The sequence below is a fragment of the Sarcophilus harrisii genome, chromosome 5 (assembly GCF_902635505.1).
Source record: "Sarcophilus harrisii chromosome 5, mSarHar1.11, whole genome shotgun sequence".
NCBI classification, from domain to species: Eukaryota; Metazoa; Chordata; class Mammalia; order Dasyuromorphia; family Dasyuridae; genus Sarcophilus; species Sarcophilus harrisii.
This window is the reverse complement of record NC_045430.1, coordinates 269802408-269822055: the sequence shown is the minus strand read 5'-3', so window position 1 is coordinate 269822055 and position 19648 is coordinate 269802408. Positions and strand designations below refer to the sequence as shown.

Below are 19648 nucleotides of genomic sequence, written 5' to 3'. Positions count from 1 at the left end.
TTGTCCTCCTTATTTGCTTGTAGTATCGCCCTTTATGTCCAAATAATGAACCTATTTCGATCTTATCTTGATATAGGGTGTTAGGTATCAATGCCTATTTTCTGCCACACCATTTTCCGGTTTTCCCAGACATCTTCAAATTTCATTTTTTTTCTTTTTGTGTTGTAGTTAATACTTTCTGTGATTACTACAAAAAAGAGCAGTGGTTTGATAGAAATAAAAAGAAAGTGCAGCCTCCTGAATTTGTCTGAATGAGAAAAAGGCTTCTGGGAGCAAAAAGAACAGGAATGGAGGAAGCTGGTGAAATGATTTGTCTGGCAGTAATGTGCTGGGCGCAAACATCTATCTGGGAGCAGTGATTCATCCTTTGCCCTCCCATCACTGGCCTATTATTTCTTCCAGTGTGATAATGTCTTTTGCACCTGTCTGTTTCCATTCTTAGAAACATCACCCTAGTTCACCAATCTGGATAATTGTTTCTTTGTATGTGCCTTCATTAGTGGTCTCCCTGCTGCTCTTTCTCCTGCCTAGCCCTGAGGAGCCTCCAGCCTCTCCCTTTTCAGTGGACGCCACGTGTCCCTCTCTACCTTAAAACTCTTAATGGTCTTCTGTGCTGTGTCTCAGCCCCTGCTCAGGACTGAAGATGTCAAGGGAGAAGGCAGGATCCTGGAAGAGTCTTTGGATTCAGAGGTCTTTGTGTACACCTAGAAATTCACCTGAAACCAATCCATATTGTGGTTGGGGAAATTGGGGAAATCTTTATATATGGAAGAGGGGTGGTTAAGCAGAACTTTGAAGCAAGCCAGCCATTCTCAGAGGTGTGAAAGTGAGGGAGAACATTGTAGAACTTGTACAAACCTGGAGGAGAAATGAGGAGGCCACTTGGTGAATCATGGCTGTATGAGAAGTGAACAAGTCTGGCAAGGGTTTTCAATACTAAATTGGGGGAGGGGGGGTTTCATCTTTGTGCAAAGTGGTTGTCACTGAATACTCTTTTTGAGTGAGTTTTAGGTTCTCATTAGGGATGTAAGGGGCCAAAGAAGAGAAAAAAACTCCAAGGCACTTTGGGTCATCTATAAACTTGGATGGTTAATTTAAATTTTATAGTGGGCAATTTTATTGTACAATCCTTAATGACTTAAACTTTGGAAAAATCAAATGATAGAATTTATACCTGACTTAACTACTTTTCAGACATTACTATATTACCGGCTATTTCCCACCACAGTGAGGTTCCTATCTTGGGACCAGAATTTGACAGCTATATTTCAGTATATATAACTGGACATGATTCTGAGAAGAAAGTCCATTAAAAAGCTTCTGAGGCAACGAATATTGGTTCTTTCCAACTAGTCTGACTGTTATGCCTCCTCTGCCTTAAGTCAGATCCTTGTAAAGGCCAAAGCAGATACCTGAAGCCTGCCATTGGAGACTTTATTCCAATGTGACCTTGAGTCATTGACTAATACTTTTTTATATACTCTTTGGATTCAACAAGAAATGCCTCAATGAATGCTTTGCTACAGTCTAGGTGAACTTAAGCTAGCATCTATGACCTCTGGGTGGTCACTGCTTCCTTTCCAGTATTCCCTAAGTAATTTCTAGAATTTTTGTTCCAGAAGGACTTGCTGTAGGTTACATTTTTGTAAATTTTATAGCTTTCCAATGCTACAAGGTGTCTTTCCCTTTCCCTCCACCGATTTTTCTGATAGCTGGTGGAGAGAAGCGCATATCAGTTTCATAGTGGGAAAATACTAGATATGATAGGCTTTCTAGGAATCTTCAAAAGTTTTTAATTTTCAGGCACAGAATTATAGATTTAGAGCTCATCACTTCTAACACCCATAGCCCCCTCAGCTTTACAGACCAGGAAGACTAAGTGACTTTGGCCAGTGTCTTTGAAATTCCACTTACTCAAAACTCCATTCCTCCTCCCACCCCAAATCCATCCCTACTCCAGATTTCTGTATTTTGAGACCTCAATCTCATTTACCCAGGTTCTCATCCTTAGAATAATTCTTGACTCTTATTGACCTTCTCCACGTGTAATCAGCTGCCAGCCTAGGAAAATATAAGCTCCTTGAGGAAGCATAGGGATTACTAGATATATATAGTAGCATCCCCTATGTCTTTCTTGAACTTGGTCTGATTTTCTCACCTGTCCTCAGAACTATTAAGGTATTATTACTGAAAAAGCCTGGTCTCTAATCCACTTTCCCCAAAGCTGCCAAATGAATATTTCTGAGACAAAGGCCAGACTGTTTCCTTGTTCAGTAACTTTGATTGGTTCATTCCTGGCAGGCTGAGATACAAATATCTCTGGCATTTATAGACCAAGTCCATCTCCAGTCAACCCTTCCTGTCTGTATTACAGCCAGATCTCTATCCTGAAGGCCCAGTGCAGCTCTTAAATGCTTTCCTGAACTTTTCATGTGATGACTTGCTATAAATCTTCACTCCCTACCCCTTTTCCAGTTGACCCTTCTTGAAAAGCCTTGGGGGAATCTTCACATCTCTGTTCTTGATCAAATTGAATTCAAATAGAGGCTCAATCAAATCATTCTCTAATAGAGAATTTTGCTTTGAAGTTTGCAAAGTTTTTTATAGATCTTAACTTGTTTATGCTTTGTCAACCTTTGAGATAGATGCCTACTTTGTAGAGGAAGTGATTTTACCACTGTCATTTCTAGTTAGTATCTGAGATGAGAGTAAAACCTAGTGTTCCGATACACAATAACATGCAGTACCAGGCTGGGGATCTTAGATTCAGATGGAATGCATGTAGTGATTCATTCTAGCCCTGAGCAGACTTCCATAGAGCTCCTGAATCAGATAGGAAGCCTCACACATCTGACTAGCTCTCTTAGCCTGGCTCTAACCTTTTCCCAAAAACCCATCTTTGAGGCAAGGGATCACGTTGTGGTGGGCTTGAGCTAAGAAAACTATAAACTAAAATACATGGAAATCATTTAACCTCTCTCTGCTTCAATTTTCTTAATTGCAAAAGACAGTAGTATGTCCCTACAAGTCTTGCCTTTTGTTCTAAGGATTAAATGAGATTTGTAAAGTGCTTATCCTGCACATCGGTGCTCCAATGCTTGGTTTGAGGGCCTCCTAACCTAGTGTCATTATCCCGTGGCAGTGTGAAGCTTTAGGTCCCCTGTCTAGATATCAGAAATTTTTTAAAAAGCCAAGTCTTAACCCTGACCAAAAGAGAACAAGATTGGTTGGTTTGTCCTCTAGTATCCCAGCTCTCTGTTTATAGTCCCCTCAAGTAGTTCCATGAATTACAGTTTAAGAAAACCCACCTTTGGGAATACCAAGCCCAATTTCTCTCTTAAAGGATGGATTAAAAACAAAAAAGCCAGAGAAAATGATTTATTGAATTTTGAAGCACTTACTGTGTGCTCTCAAGTACCTCACACTCTACTGGGAACGACAGCATGTCAAAACAGACTCCTGAATTGTCTTTTGTCTGTCTTAATTTGGAGGGGAAATGGTTTGAGTTCTAGAACTCTCTTGTTACATGCAATTAAACAATTCATCTTTTGCAGATGAGTAGCAACACAGGGTTCCAGATAGGAAAAAATATGTTAAAATAGTTATTCTGCTGCTGCCTATTTCTTACAGTAAAATCTAGGGTTATCTGGATAAGGAATTTCCTTTAAAAATACAGTGTTTACATTTCTCTTGAGCCCCCAGTTTTCTTTATATAATTGCTTCTTACTAATGATGTAAACTTATTTTAATTCTTGGTTTTTCTAGGAAATGTTTCACATTTCAGCTGCTTTTGTTTTCTACTGCTATCATTGAGGGTTCAAGATCAAAAAATAAATCTTCAGGTAAAATGCCTGATGTTAATCCAGATTTATAGTGCTTGTTTGTTTGTTTGTTTTATATTGCAGAAGAGCTCATTGATGTGTTGGGGTGTTTGAGCTTAAATTTCACGATGGTTATGAAATTACGCATGGGGTTTTCTTGGCTGCCTCTTAATTTTCAGACTTTTGGCTCTTGGCTTTCTTCTGTGTTGCCTTGATCTGCAGTAACAATATAGGCATTTGCTTGGACGTGCTAAACACTTTTAATTTTGCATATTGGCTGTTTTGAATTAAGTATTTTGGGCTTCAAGTAATTTAACAGTGAGAACAAAATTAAAGTAGGTCATGTTTATGAATCTTTATTGACAAAAACATAGGTTTTTGTATATAGAGTGCAGTTTTTAAAAGTAGAATCAATCTTTTTTTTTTTCCTAAAGATCAAGTAGAAACAAAATTGTTCATCAATCTTGGTGAATTTTCAAACGTGGCGATGTGAGTCTTGAAATTTAGAAGTCATTATTAATGAGCATGTTTCCACTGTATTAAGGTGATATTCAAGTTTTAGAGTCATCAATCTTTAATTCTAAAGACTAGGACCCAATTTATCTTTCGATAGTGATTTCTATCTGGGACCAGTGCTGTCTTTGCTCTGTTGCATAAAGATTTAGTTGTCTCCTTTCTCTGAAGGATTCTAACTTAAAAACATATAGTGTGCAGTAGCAGGGAGAGCCCTGAGTGTCGGTATAAATCCTGGCTGCTAACCACCCAGCTGGTTCTAGATTACATTCCTAACCACCTCCAGCTTTGATCTTAGGGCTATTGTTGAAAACTTTTCTTGATGCATTTCAACTATAGCAGAAGTGCTGTAAGCATTCAGTTGAAATAACATCTGTTCAATTTTTTGTAACATATACATATATAAACCATCTACACTCTTTTTACACTTCATCTGTATAGTGTTTCAAAAGAAATTTGAGAAGTGAGTTTGGAATAACTTTAATTTTTAGATTTTTATATAGAGCTAGGTGAGAAAAAAGCATAATCCAAGTATATTCTCTATCCTCTTTTGACGTAAGATGAAGAAAGCACCAAAAGGAAGTGGAGGAGCCAACGTTAGAAGCTATTTGGGCTTAATAATTAAGTTCTTCCAAGGGGCTTAATACTGCTAAGTGTCTTAATAACAATATTTGAAGCTTATCGAGAGAATTTAGTAAAAGATTCTTGCTGTTTGAATTTAAGAATGCCAAATAAATGGCTTGTTTTCCACAAGAACAATTCATGTAAAGAATATGCCCCCAAAATTGAAGGCTTGAAGTCATAGAAAGGATCCAACTGAATTCCATTTGCTCCCAGAGAGCATCGTTTAATGGAAGCTGTATTTGGTTAGTAGAAAGAGCTGTCCAGAAATGAAGTGCTAGGGGTCAGGTCTTGGGTCTTGAAGGATCACTGTCAGGTACATGGTAGGAGGGAGGAATGCGTCACAACTATTGCATTATTTCATGTCTTCAAGCTTCTTTTTTCTTCATAAAATGAGGTCGTTAAATTAACTAGGCCATCCAGGCCCTGAGTCTGAGATGACCATCCAAAAAAATGATTGAGTTTGAGATGAGTTACCATCTAAATATGAATTTCTGTGATAAGAGTATCTGCTTATTGTATTGGAAAGTAAGAGATAGGATGAACCTGTGTGCTTAATATGTGTCTTGGCAATCACATTGAATGGAGCTCTTGGAATACAGGAAGAAATGGACAATAATCTCAGGAAAAGATGTGAATGTTTTGGCAGTCTGCATTTTTATAGGGAATTACCTACATGGATGAAGTGTCCAAAGCAAAAGAAGGAAGCAATTTATTAAAAGCCATTGGTGTGCTAAGGACTGCATTAGGAATTAAGAAGTCCCTGCCTTCAAGAAGCTTTTATTCTATTGAGGGAAACAACTCTAATACAAAGGTAAATTGGGGTTGAGGGGAGCCAGAGTGAGGCATATGTTTAAGAAAGGCCTCCTAGCACAGTGGATAGAGTACCAACCCTGAAGTCAGGAAGACCTAAGTTCAAATCTGGCCTCAGACACTTAACACTTTCTAGCTATGTGACCCTGGGCAAGTCACTTAATCCCAATTGCCTCAGGAAAAAGAAAGCTGGGGATTCCCTGGAGAATCCCCTCCTCAGAGGCAGACTGTGCTGAAGGCACCAAGAGCAAAATGATAGTCCTGTGCAGTTTTGACTGGGTCATAGAAAGGAAGTTGGAGCCAGACTGGGCAAGGAGCTTGTGTGCTGGACATTGGAGTTACTTTAGAGGCAGCAGGAGAGTAGTCAGACCTATAATTTAGGAAAGGCAGGATTACAGTGGTCCAAGTGATGTGGCCTAAACTAGAAAAGTGGCTGTAAGGGGACAGGTATAGAAAATAGAATTGACAATTGAATGGATATATGAAGTGGGAGAAAATGAAGATTTAAGGGTGATTTAGATTATAAACCTAGGAGAATAAAAGGATAGGGATAATGTGGAAAGGGATTCTGAGACATCTGCTTCAGAATGTTCAGCCAGCAACTGGTGAATGCTGCATTGGTACTCAGGAGAATGATGAGGCAGTGGCTGTGTAGATCTGGGAATCATTTGGGTGGAGATAATTGAACCCAGAAGAGTTAATAAGATCACTGAAAGTTCATTACATCTTGTTTTCCCTACTAAAACAGCAGCTCTCCTCTGCTGGTGGCCTATGAAGGGTTTTCTTCCTTCCTTGCTCCTAACTTGGGCAGTCTGTGGGATGTGTACATACACTTCAGCTTCTATTTTTTTTCTTAAATGACTTCAGGAAGAGAATAAGCTCTCTTCCTTTCAAAGAAGGACTAATTCAGGCTCAAGGATTTTTAAAAAGTACTAGTGACACAGCTTTACCAAGGGAAAGGAAAACTATTTTTTGAAATTAATTAGATTATAAAAACTGGTTTCACTGATTTCAAAGTGCCTACAAGATCCTTTCAGAATTCCCCTAAGAGGTTTCCATCTGTCTCTTATCATGACTGTTTGGCACAGGCACTTAAAATAAATGTCCAATTTTAATTTTCTATTTGTATTTTTGTTCCATTGTAACAATGATTACTGTTTCTTTTGTTTTCATTGCAAATGTACAACTTGTCAGCTAAATTATGGATTAAAGTGTGGCCATCATGGTATCCTTGGGTAATAGGAGACCTTGGAGTTCCCTCTGACATTTGCTTGCTCTGTGGCCTTGGGTGACCCTAGACATGTCATTTAACATAACAGCCTGAGGTGTCAGTCAGTCTCTATTAGTGAAGTTTCCTTATTTGAAAGTTCTTATACCAATAAAATCACAGATCCAGTCCTTGTCCCATGGGAAGGAACCTTACCACCATTTGTGCAGGGACGTGACTAACCAATGACATAGTTTTTAAGTTCAGACTTAATTATTGATTCATTAAATCTTAATGTCTTGAAGATGACTTCCTACCTGACGTTGATGGGGCATTGTGCTCTGGGAGCAGGTATGCCCAGAATGGCTTAGTTTGGGGCTTCTTGGGACATTGTTAGTATTATTATCCCACAATGCAGACTGTACTGTAAATTACATTTTCTAAATTCCTTTACTCTTTCTCTCTATAGAGGATGTGCTAAGTAAAGATGCTGGAGAATGTGCAATATGTCTGGAAGAACTGCTGCAAGGAGACACGATAGCAAGACTGCCTTGTCTGTGCATTTATCATAAAAGGTAGGTGCCTTGTCACTAGGAAACAAGCTGACATTAGTCTCTTGATCTCCCAAATTGTCAGAATTCAAACCTCATCACTTTTCAAGAAAATTCATTAAAATTTTGCAACTTCATTTTATCACATATTCATGGATATTTTATCTCAAAATGGTTGTGAATGTCTTGTTTCCATCAAAGAAGTGTCCAAAATCCAAGTTCTTCCCCTCAGACCCACCTTTTTGCTGCTTCATATGTGCTGTGCGCACGCTATGATTCCCAGGCTTCAGCACCGTGCAGTTCTTCCTCCTCTCATTGCTACCATCCTAATCCAGACTGGCATCTCATGACAGGCTTCTCCCATGTTTCTTGGATGGATCCTGCCAGCTGGATCAACCAGCCAGTCATTGCACTTAACATCTACCATTAAAATCCTTACAGAGCACATGCACCTTTGATTAGCTTACATTGCTCCTACTTTTGCATTGGATTTTGTCAAATACTCTACTAAAATCTAGATAAATTATATTTATTGTATTCTCTCCTTTATGATATCCCCCCCCCAAGAATGAGAAATAAGATTAAACTAGTACTAGTTTATATATGTGTGTGTGTATAGTTTTATTTTCTCCCCAATTACATGTAAAAATAATTAATTTTAAAAAGTTTTTTGACAAAAACTTTATCCTTCTCCTAACCCCTTCCCAAGATGGCAAACAATCTGATATAAATTATATATGTGTAACCATGTAAAACAGATTTCTCTAAGTTATTTTGTAGAAGAAATCTTTAAGAAACAAATAGTATACTTCAGCCTGCGTTCAGACTCTCCATTCTTTGGAGATGGATAGCAATTTTCATCCCAAGTCCTTTGGAATACCTTGAATCATTGTATTGCTGATGTTATCAGCCAAGTTATTCACAATTCTTCAAACAATGTTGTTACTCTGTACAATATTCTCCTAGTTCTGCCCACTTCACTTTGCGTTAGTTCCTGGAAGTCTTTCCATGTTTTTCTGAAATCTGCCTGCTTCATCATTCCTTATGTCACAATAATATGTTACAGCTTTTTCAGCGATTCCCCAATGAATGGGCATCCCCTCAATTTTCGCCTGTTAACCTCCAGAAAAAGCAGCTATAAATGTCCTCTTACAAATAGGGTTATGGCTGGTTTTTGACAAAGACATGTTAGGTCTTAAAAGTGATCACCATTCCCTATCCTAGGTGTTCAGTTAGCCCTTTTAAGACCACTTAGGGTTTTTCCAGGAATTGAAATCAGGTGCTTTCCTCTTTTTTTTTTTTTTTTTTTTAAAGCCTTTTATTGTCCACAGTTTTTCTCATGCTTTTTAGCTCTCTAGCTACTCTGATGGTAATGGGCCATGATTTTCTTTATTCTCCTCTAACATGCACATCTTCCTTTTTCTTTTTTCTATCACAATCGAACAGATTGGTCAAACAAACACCCTTTACCCTCCCCCATGACCATTATTTTCAGGCCAGCAAAAAAATCCTTGTTGGTGACAATCAGACCTGGAATAAGAGCTTCTTTCTTTGCTTATTTGAAGTGTGTCCTTTTATAGCCCTAAGGGGTCCTAAGTCAATCCATGTGGTTTAGTTGAAAGAACCTGAACTAAAGTCATTCCTTTCATCCAGTATTCTGCCCAAATTTGATAAGCAAATTTACTGTGTACTCCCGTGTTCACTTAAGTTTTCACTTCATGTTACAGCATTGCATATATAATTAGAGATCTTTCATCAAGTTTTTAGGGATCCACTAACCTGTACTCTTTGGAGTCAGTCATATAGATGGGAATGTCTCTGTTATATTCCTGTTAGGGACTGTTAGGAGATAATCCACCTGGTGATTCCCTTAATAACCAGTATAGATCTTTTTACTAAAAGAAAACATAAAAATTCTCATGGAGAATGCTTAAAGCTACATTAACTTACCATGACATCTACCCAGAGAAAAAAACAGAAATGTATTTGCCATAAACTTGTAAAACTTTAAAATGAAAATGTCAATAAACCTTTCTACTGTAGTCATATTTAAAAGAAAAATATTTGTGAATATTGGTCATAGTTTAGATGCATGAGATCTCATTGATTCTGTTTTGTCTTTTTTTTCAGCTGCATAGACGAATGGTTTGAAGTCAATAGGTCTTGTCCTGAGCACCCTTCAGATTAAGCGTCTGATTCCTGTTTTGTATGTAATTTTTTTCTATCTACTGTTTTAGTTTTTTTTCTAAAAATAAGCTATAGTAGAATTTTCCATTTTAATTTTTTTGTGTCATTAAAAAAATCCCAATTCTCGTTTATCCACATCTTTGACAATTTATCAAACTTGAACCAACTGAATCTGTTCAGTTCTGATCCACATCCCTGCTAAGCATGTACAGAAACACAAAATAATTTCTACACTAAATATTACAATTTGTCTGTCACTGCTCTTTCATTAGCAGGGCTAATTGTCTTGTTTTGTGGCCCTTCTCAGTAAACATTGAGTTAGGGAGTAGTAGGGGCTCTTTCCCCCTTCTGATGTGAGAAAATTAAATTGGGATTTTAAATTTACACAACTTCACTGCTTACACAGTCCATTGGGCTTTATGAAATGGGTTGCTGACTGGTGCTGTGAGGAGCTCCTTTTTATTCTTAGAGGACACAGGCTCCCCTTCTAAGGGAGGGGTTTATAAAGGCCGCTTGGCTGCTAGAGTTGACAATAGGTAGAGAGCCAAATTCTTGTGATTCCTCACCTGGAGTCCAGCTCTAAAAAGTGAATATCTTTTCTGTTTGAATATAATATTTTCCTTTGCAAATATTATTCCGATGAGGGATTTGTAGACTGTCCCAAATTGGCCCCGGGCACCAAGAAGCAGAACCTCTTTTAGTCTAGGACTAGACAAGGGAACAAGCTACTGGATCAGTTTCCTCATTTATAAAATGAAAGCATTGGCCTGGAAGTTTATGTTCCTTCCAGCCTCTTACAAATGTCTGAGATGTCGAAGACTTTCTAGCTCTGTGCATCTGCCCTGCTTAACATCTGGCAACCATTCATTGCTTTGAATCTGGACGTTTATAGTTAATGAGCCAGCCAGCAAATTAGATTGATTAGAAAATTGATTGAGGTTATAACAAGTATTTTCATAGCAACAACTATCTGGTAGATTAGAAATGAGAACTCCCAAGTTAGCATCTATGTAGAGAGAACTGCAGAGGGAGAAATGGAAGAAGCTTGAGGACTTGATTGACACTAATTTTAAAAAGCCTACCATACTGACAAAATAATTGCTTAAAATGAAGACGGGGAGTTTTTATTTCCCGTTATTTTATTTTAATACAAGTTGCTTTTAAGTAGAAAAAAGTGGGAAGACTATGAAATTTTTAACTTTTTTCTCTTAAACTTTATCTAGCAACTAAACTTTTAAAAAACTTTCTTTTTGAAACTTTGCCCTCTAAACTTTATCCAGCAAACATTTTTAAAAGTACCTGTTAGGTTCAAGATAATCTGTCTCTCACTTATGGAAGGAAGGAAATTATAAAGGTATAGTGGTCCAAAATGATAATAGCACCCACTGGGCCAGTCCTGTGCAATACAAGGCTTAGTTAGTGTTGGAAAATTAAGCCTCAGAAACTATTTCTTGTATATTCAGTAAAATACTAGCTTTATCTGAAATTCTGGAGATAGGAAAGCAAAATGTTTGCAGGATGTGGTGCTCATCTCAGAGGCCGTCAGTAACAATCCTATGCTCTTAGCTTGAATGACACATATCAGGGACTGCTCTAAATTAAGCATGCCCGGCTTGTTTTTGTTTTTGTTTTTGTTTTTAAAACAGGTTTTCTTATGTCTTTTCAAGATGTTTGGAAAACATAAGAGAATATGAGGACCTGTCTCTGGGGAAAAAACATATGCAGCCAGAAACCTGAGTTCTATGGGACTGATCACATAGAGATGGACAATCAGAGAGACGAGGACACTTCCTCACCCAGAGCTGGGTGTACCGAGGGTGCCCAGAAAAGGACGCCCCGCAGGGACTCTGAACATGCTGCACAGCCCTCAGTCTTCGTCTACCCATAGTTACTGTTGGTAAACGTTTTGTATTCAGACGCCAAAGTTAACTAATTTCATAGTGGATTTACTTCTTCCTAAGTTCCCTAGAGCTGTAAATGGATTTAGGGGTTTGGGGTTTTTCTCTTTTCCTCCCAACTTGGAAGTTTTTGCATTCTCAGATTCTAAAGTAAAGATGACCTCAAACTTTCTTCTTGGGGATTAACACCTCAAACTAGGTGATGGAGCAGCAGTCAAACCTTTTTTCCTGAATGCAGACCATGATCTCACGTTCTTCCAGACACCTCCAAAGGAAAAGTGAAAAGCCCTATGTGGCTCAAAGAGCCTAGTGAAATTTGGGATTGATTCCCTTAGACCTGCTCAATCTGGATGGCTTCCTTCCTTGTTAGGGAGAAGCCCCTGCCCATCAATGTGGTGGCAGCTCCGTGCAGCTATGCAACTTCCTAAGGAAGGACCAGTTTTAAGTGCTGCCGGGAATGGGAATTTCTTTTAACGGGTATTTTTGTTTTTTCAGGTAATTATTTTTCTGTACTTTCATCTCCAGGCTGCCTCTCCAAGTGGGGGCAAAATATGAAAACTTAAAGAATAACTGCTGAAATGTGGGGAGAGAAGTTTTCCAAGTTCCTAAGATTAAGTTTGGATGGAGCTCAGAATAATTTGCAGAACATTTTATAGATTTTTTTTTTTTAAAAATCAAATTTAATTTGCATGGCAGATTCATAGCAATTTGCATCTTTCATTTTCCAGATAATCTGGAGATTAGCATTTGATAATTTTTTAAAACAAGTATGGAGATTTTGTTAATTTATAATTTATTAATGTATTGTTACTGTGCTGCATATGTATGTTAATTTACAGAGGCTTTTAAACAGTCCTGTAGGGGAAATGTACTGAGGAAAATTATGTGAATAAATAAATAATAGTTCCCACAAAATACATCTGAATGGTTTAAACTGAGGAGAAATCAGGGCTATTTAAGCGAATGTCTTCTATCAATACAATAAGTAATTTCTGCATTTTCAACACAAAGGGGAAAAAGTTAGCGTGAAGATTCTGACATGTACTTGCTGGAGCTCAGAAGGAAGCCATCCAGGCCAGTTTCTGAGCAGATGGAATGTTTCCTCCTCTTCCTTGCTGCTGTCTGGGCTCCCACACTCTTGCCCTCTCCCGCCGCACCCGGGACGACGTGTTCACCCCTGCGACCCCTCTGATTGCTTGCTGTGAGAGCCTAATCTTAGATCACATTTCCCCTGAAACTCTGCTGTGAAATGCCTTGTGTGATGCTGCACACGATTGTAGATTCCAAAGCTACTCCTGTATCATCCGACCACAGTGTCCTGGTGCTCCTGAACCGATTCAGGACAAGATTCCTCCCTCAGATGCTGGCTCTTCGAAGCTGCTTTATGGTTTCAGTTTTGTGAATCATTCCCTCATCACCTACCAACCAATTAGACTGTGAAGGATGTTTCTTTCTACACTCTGGAGACTCCGTGGCGGGCAGAACTCCTGGGGTTCCCTATGAGAAACTGATTCTAGTGGGGGTGGCTCACTGACCATGTTCTCCTACAGGCTGATTTTTTCAAGGTGATTATTTTTTACATTTTCCTTTCTGACAGTAGGTGTCAAACCCACATTGACCTGAGTCCTTTCTGACTGTGTGTCCTGCAATAAGACATCCTTGGGCCTCATTGCCTCTTTTAGTCTTGCTCTCTGCAGAACTGAAGTGTTCTAGTTCTGCTGGGCCAGGACCAGTTCCAGATATCACTGGAAAAGGTTTACCGAATTAAAAATAAGCCTAACTTGGTGTTGGTTTGTGGTTTTCTAAGTCGATTGTGGAGCCAGCAGGGTTTCATTACTAATCTAGAGCAGTTTCTATTGAAATCTGAGGACCAGCCTGGTTTAAAAACAAAACAACAAACAAAAACAGAAACTGCCATTTTTACTTTAAATTTAGACTTCCTGTAATATTAATGTGCAAATTAAAAAAAAATTACTCAAATCTAAATAGTTCAGAATTTTAGCTCCAAACAGTTAAACTCTGAAAAACATCCCAAGGAAAATGCTTGACATTTGTAAATGGTCTAGAGGTGCTAGGTCTTAGAGACCTAGCTCTCTCCCCACCAGCCCTGCTGGCTAAAATGGAGGGAGAGCTGAAAGCCCAAATGAGCAAAATGTCTCGCCCTTCCCCACATGTTGCACATGTTCTGTCATAGTGTCTGTCCCTCCTGGCTCCATAGTGTGTTGATTGCCAGTTTTTACCACACGGCACACATCGCTCCCCAGTCTTTTTCCTGGACCTATTTCTTGCTTAAATGTGCAAGAAAAACTAGATCTTCTTAAAAACTCAGGTTTTACCATTAAATGAGCTGTTTTGTCAAATCGTCAAACAGACCAGTAAACATAATATATTCTGAAGGGCATATTTTTTAAATTTGGGCACAAGCTGGAGCATAGATTGTATTTTACAAAAAGTGATTGCATTTCCTGCCATAACTCGGATAAAATCAAACAGCAGCTGCTGGTGGTAAAAGGACACCTTGAGCTAGAGGTGCCTCAGGGCCCTCTCCCCAGGGCAGATGCCCAGTTAATTTTTTGAGTTCCTTTCATGAGAATGTCTAAGATTGGCTTTAAATGTTCCCATCACCAATCAAGATTCACAGATTCTGTGATATGGGATAGACAGGTTTGGTGAAAGTGCTTGTAAATCCTAGTGCTTTATGTGAAACAAGTGAAGACTTGTTTTGCCACCTTATAAAAGACTAAATTACAGATAAATGTCACTTATACTTACTGTTCCTAATCAAGGAGTGTGGAAGGCATAACAACAAGTGAGATTGTAAGGCGAAGTATATTGTAAACTCTGGGTTTTTCAAACAGAATAATTGAATTTAACTGGCCATTGGCATTCCCCCACTACACTGACATTTTTTTGACATCAACTTTTGCATCTAAATAAAATAAGCACATGCTAGGAGTAAATCAAAACAAATGAGTAGTTCCTGCTGGATCTCAATCCCTCTTAGGTGTTTGATCTAAAATTTTGAAATAAGAAGCCTTTTATGTGACAGCAATTGAAAGAGACTAGCACCAGTGGCAGAGAAACTGAGGTTTCCACATTTCTAGGCAATGTCAGGCTCCAACCCCTACATCCCCTTTCCTGTAGTGTATAACTACTGACTGCTGCGTTTTGTGCATAACACTGGCTGATTATCAGGTTGTTGGTTTTCCCCCCTCATTTTCTTTTCTATCCTGATAGGTTACTGCTTGCTAGTTTCTAAAGGGAACTGCCATCCAAATTTCTTTGTGGTCCTTGCCTGGCAACAGCAGGTTAGTTTGCTTTGCTCAGACAAAACAATCCCCAGCTTGAAGCTCTGAGTGAACATCTTTACCCGGAATGTTGCCTAACCACATGGTCTCTATTTGAAACAAAGAATGACTGTATTTATTAGGAAATATGTCCCCTCCCTAGCCAACTCGGCTTGCTAATAGCTTCTAGCACCAAAGGTAATCAGGTGCATTAATCTTTGGTTTTGTCATTGGGAACAAGTGTGTTAATGGTCTTAAAGCCATCTTACCTCAACCAGTAGCCATCACAATGGTTCTGAGAGGATGCCAGAAATAAGGGACTGGATGGCACGTGTGTGCTGGAACCCTGGCCAACAGACCTGGCTGCTGACATGTGCTAGCTTTGCCTAGGCTGCCGGGCGTCCCTCAGATCCCCGGTGTGTGTGCATAGGATGTGATAAACTCCAGAAGGAGCCCTCTGACCACCCCATACCAGGCTTTTATGGGCATTGCCCTTTTAACTTTGAGATTCACATCTTCCCTCCTAGTTTCTGATCTGAAGACGTCTTGCTGGGTCTTGATGGTTTGTATCGAAAATTAGGTAACCACTTCACATAGAGGCACTAGGAAAGTAGTTAACAGTCTAAAATAAAGTTTTTATTAACTAGCATTTGTTGTGTAGCCATCACATACACATTGTATTAGGCCTTTATTATCTCCCGTGGCCTCTTGCTACCACACTGAGCACTCAGGAGGCGGGGGTGGGGGGTGGGGGGGGTGGTTTGCCCTTGGACATAGTTGCATGACGCTTTCCAATTGGATTTAGGAGAATAAATCCCACTATTTCTCTAGAAATAATTTGCCATGAGTATCATTGTTTGAAAATAAAGGAAATGTGTGATCATGACTTCATTTCTGTTGGTAATGTTCCCTGCCATTTCCTTTTAGCTCTTCTGAATTTACTAGAGTAATACTGTTAAGGGAGCATAAGGTTTCCATTATTAAAAGTAGCAAATTAACTCGTATCTCCTGAGTTCCAACTAAAATAGGGCATCCACTTTAGGCGTTTGAATACGTTATTCTTTTAGTGATTTTGCCAAAGTGTCAAAATATTTTAAGGTAGAAAGAGGAGAGAAGACTTTTGAGGGAATATATTTTTAACTTGTCTCTAGATTGTGTCCCAAAACACCATTAATACAGAACTGGAAAAGTTTGGGACACTGAGCCCCTTAGCATTAATGTTACATGATAATATGAGTATTTGATTTTGCACACTTAACCCAACAAATATACTGACAGGTATTAGATAAAACTGTAAATCACTTAAAAAATAATTGTTATTTTAGTGGTGATGGTCTTCCTTCATTACCTTAAATTTAAACAAATGTAACATTTGAATTGTTGAATGTAGTGCCTGCTTCTAGATTTTGTGATTGAAACATGATTTGAAGGCTTAAGATGGTGGGGATTTTTGACAGTCTGCCAACACAATCATAAAATATTTTTTGATTTTAGGTTGTATGTTTAATAACATTCCATTATGTAAAGAAAATGTAATAAATCTTTTGAAGCACAATTTGCAATGACAGGTATGTTACGAGTTCTCAAGGTTTCTTTCTTATGGAGGTGTGTTTAGCCCATTTTAGTTTTAATTGGATTTCCAATTGAATTTGTTCAATGTAAGCAAACTTGTTATGTAGTAGAAAGAATCAGGTTCTGGGATCTAGTTTCAATTCTGTAGGTAAATCTGATTGCATGACCTTGAGCAGATGACTTTTTTGTTCATTTTAGCTACCTATGTGCTGGGCGCTGGGCTAAGCACTTTATTTTAAGCTGTCTTATTTGATCCTTATAATGCTTCTACGATCTAGATATTATTCCTATTTTACAGTTTTATAAACAGGAAGATAGGCCAAGTGATTTGGCCAGGATGAACACAGCTTATAAATGTAACTTTTGAAGACACAAACAATGCCATTGAGGAGAAGAGCTGTCTAAGAAGATGATGGGAAGCCAGTATGTATTAAAGAGCAAAGCAGGAACCAGGGCACGGGAGCATGGGAACACAATTTAAGAATGAGAAAACAAGGACAAAATTAGGTTTTTAAGTAGTGATAGCAAGAGGCAATCAAAGTTGATCACTTGTCAGGGCATTTTTATTCTTCTTTGGATTTGGACCAAGAGAACCTCTTGAGATCCCTTCCACTTCCAGAATTCCCTGACCATTCTAGTATGAGCTTTAGTAAAATGTGGCCCCTGGAAGATTACTTTTCAGATTCTCTCCCCCCCCAATCTGTGTTGGAAGATAAGAGCAGATGGGAGAAGGGCATGCATCCTCTAGGAAGCCATGGTGAGCCTACAGTATACTGGCAGCAGCAGGGACTGTGTGGAATGGACAAAGCTTAGGTCATCACTGTCATGCACACCAAGAATGGGGGAGCTCCAAGTGGAAAGGTGCTACTGAATTGAGATGTGGAATCATAATCGATTGTCGAATTTTAAATTGACGCTCTACACTTTTTTACTTTTGTTTCAAAAGTTTCAGAGAAATAAAAATTTTGCTTTCTACTTAATTTTTTCTTTGTCCTTTTTTCATTAGGTTTGATACCATTCCACTGAATTCATTTCTTTTCTTGTCAACCATCCCATATTAGAAACTGGATAACCGTAATTCATATATATGAACAAAAATGGCAGGCTTTGATATAAGACTAGAAGGTGACAATCCTTAACTTTGAATAGAAACTCCATTAGGTTTCCTAGATGTTATCTAATTAAAGTCATTGTGCTTAACCCATAAATTGCAAGTATTATTCCCGCAGGTTGGATACTTTGCTTTCAGAACACCTTCATTAGGATTAATCTGCAGTAAATATGGTAATTGCCAGATTTGGTGAAAAACGCTTTACCTCACCTTCAGAGTTTATTAAGCAGATCTCAGAAAGTGACTTGGTTTTCAAACATCGACTCTTTAAAGCAAGCCATTTCAAGTGCATCACACTCATTTAGTTTGGTTAACCTTCATTCTTAAAGAGGATCAAATGATATCACTGTTAGTCACACTTATTTGCAGAAAAATGAATACCCATTTGAAGCTATTATGGCCTGGTATGAAATAACATGGGCCCCATGGACTCTGTGTGTGTGTGTGTGTATGTGTGCGCACGCGCACATGTTAAGACACAAAGACAAAGGTAACATTTCAATGCCCTTAGGTTTCAGGATAATACAATTACACAAAATCTCTTAGACCTACCATGATTTAAAATGGTCCCATAGGTTTCCTGTGTTCTTTTCAGTGCTTAAAGTTATGATTTCTATGTGAGGCTTTTGCATATAGTCATATGGGAGGTTAAAGGGGTGTCAATGGTACTGAAGGATATTTAAATCTATACAGCATCTTCTGGGCCTTCCACAAAGGTGATGATCAAAATAGTATTATATATGTAAAGTGTTGTAGCTCTGAAAGTAGTATTTTTATATATCATAATGGAGTTATTTTGTATCAACAAAAAATATTTTGTGTAAGGGAATTGGGAGAGTTAGTCAATAAATATTAAACTCTCCATGTACCAGATCAAAGGGGAAACAGTTTAGGGGCCCAACAAGATCAGATGGTACTAATCCACTATTAGAACAAGTTCATCCAATTTCTAAAGATATTCTCTCTCACCTTCTGTATGACCTTATGTAGGGTGAACAAATAACTTGTCCTCTCCAAGGCACATTTTCCTCTAAAAAGGGGTACTATGAGTTTTGAGTCCTCTAGATTTAGGTTTCTTTAAGAAAATTGCCTGGTAAAGCATATGGATGACTTCTCAGAATGTCTTTAAATGCATAAAATAAAATACATAAGACTACCAAAGTGAAAAAGAGAGGAAAAACTGCCTGCCTGGAGAAATCAGAAAGGAGCAATTCCCCTAAATGCAGCCTGGGACTCAGCAGGTGCGAATGAGATGGCTGGTTAGAAGAGTAATCAGGGAGGAGCATTTAAAGACCTTTGACCTGCCTGCACTCTAAGGTGAAGGCAGGTAGAATTTCCTTTTCTCCTCAAAAGAATGGTTTTCTGAAAGCTGGGGAGTGAAAAAGTAAGGATATATTTTATTTTGCAATATAGCCGAGGACAAATTTAAAGGGAGGATGTAGAACCTAGAGTTATAAGTTCTTTCAAATTCCTTGTGAATCAGCAGGGTTTCATTTAGAGATCATGATGAACTATAGAAAGAAGTGGGACTTTTCATAAAACATTAGAATTAAAAAACTTTGGAGATCATTTTAATGCAGTTCCCTCTGTTTTACCAATGAGGAAAAAAACTGACAAGTTTTTGGAGTCACAATGTACCTTTTGGTTACAGAACTGGCTCCCTTTCAGTCATATTACACTTCTCTTCCACATTATTACACACACACACACACACACACACGTGAGATTTTCATTTTAAGTCTGCTACTTTTCATTCTGTTCTTTTGCTTGGCAATATCCTGGCCAACCCAGCCAGTGAACTCTTGATTATTGGGCTTTCCTTAGGTAAAAGACGGGTAGCTTTCCTCCAAAGCACCACCTGAGTTTGGGCACCCATAGAGACCTTCTGGATCCTTTTACCAAGTTATGCTTAGTTGTAATTTTTTTTTTTAAAGATAATCTTTATTTTAAAAAAATTATAAAGCCTTTTTTTTTTCTTCCTGTCTCCCTTCCCTTTCCCCTTGTCCCCACAAGAAAAAGGGAATACAAAGCTCTAGTGCCAAATAATAAACATAATTAAGTAAAAGT

The 19648-nt window shown here is 38.4% G+C and overlaps 1 protein-coding gene across 2 annotated transcripts in view; it reads left to right on the top strand.

Moving 5' to 3' along the window:
* The window catches only part of ZNRF2 (zinc and ring finger 2), a 42075-nt gene extending 24630 nt beyond the window's left edge, over positions 1-17445 (top strand). Inside the window, exons 3-5 of one of the 2 annotated variants that reach the window (XM_031940476.1) lie at positions 7445-7550; positions 9657-9732; positions 11381-17445. In XM_031940476.1, the coding sequence (XP_031796336.1) occupies positions 7445-7550; positions 9657-9714 (164 nt within the window). In that variant the 3' untranslated portion in view covers positions 9715-9732; positions 11381-17445. Of the gene's footprint in view, positions 1-7444; positions 7551-9656; positions 9733-11359 lie in introns of both variants that reach the window. The other variant, XM_031940475.1, reaches the window with a different exon arrangement.
* Positions 17446-19648: the final 2203 nt, after the last annotated feature.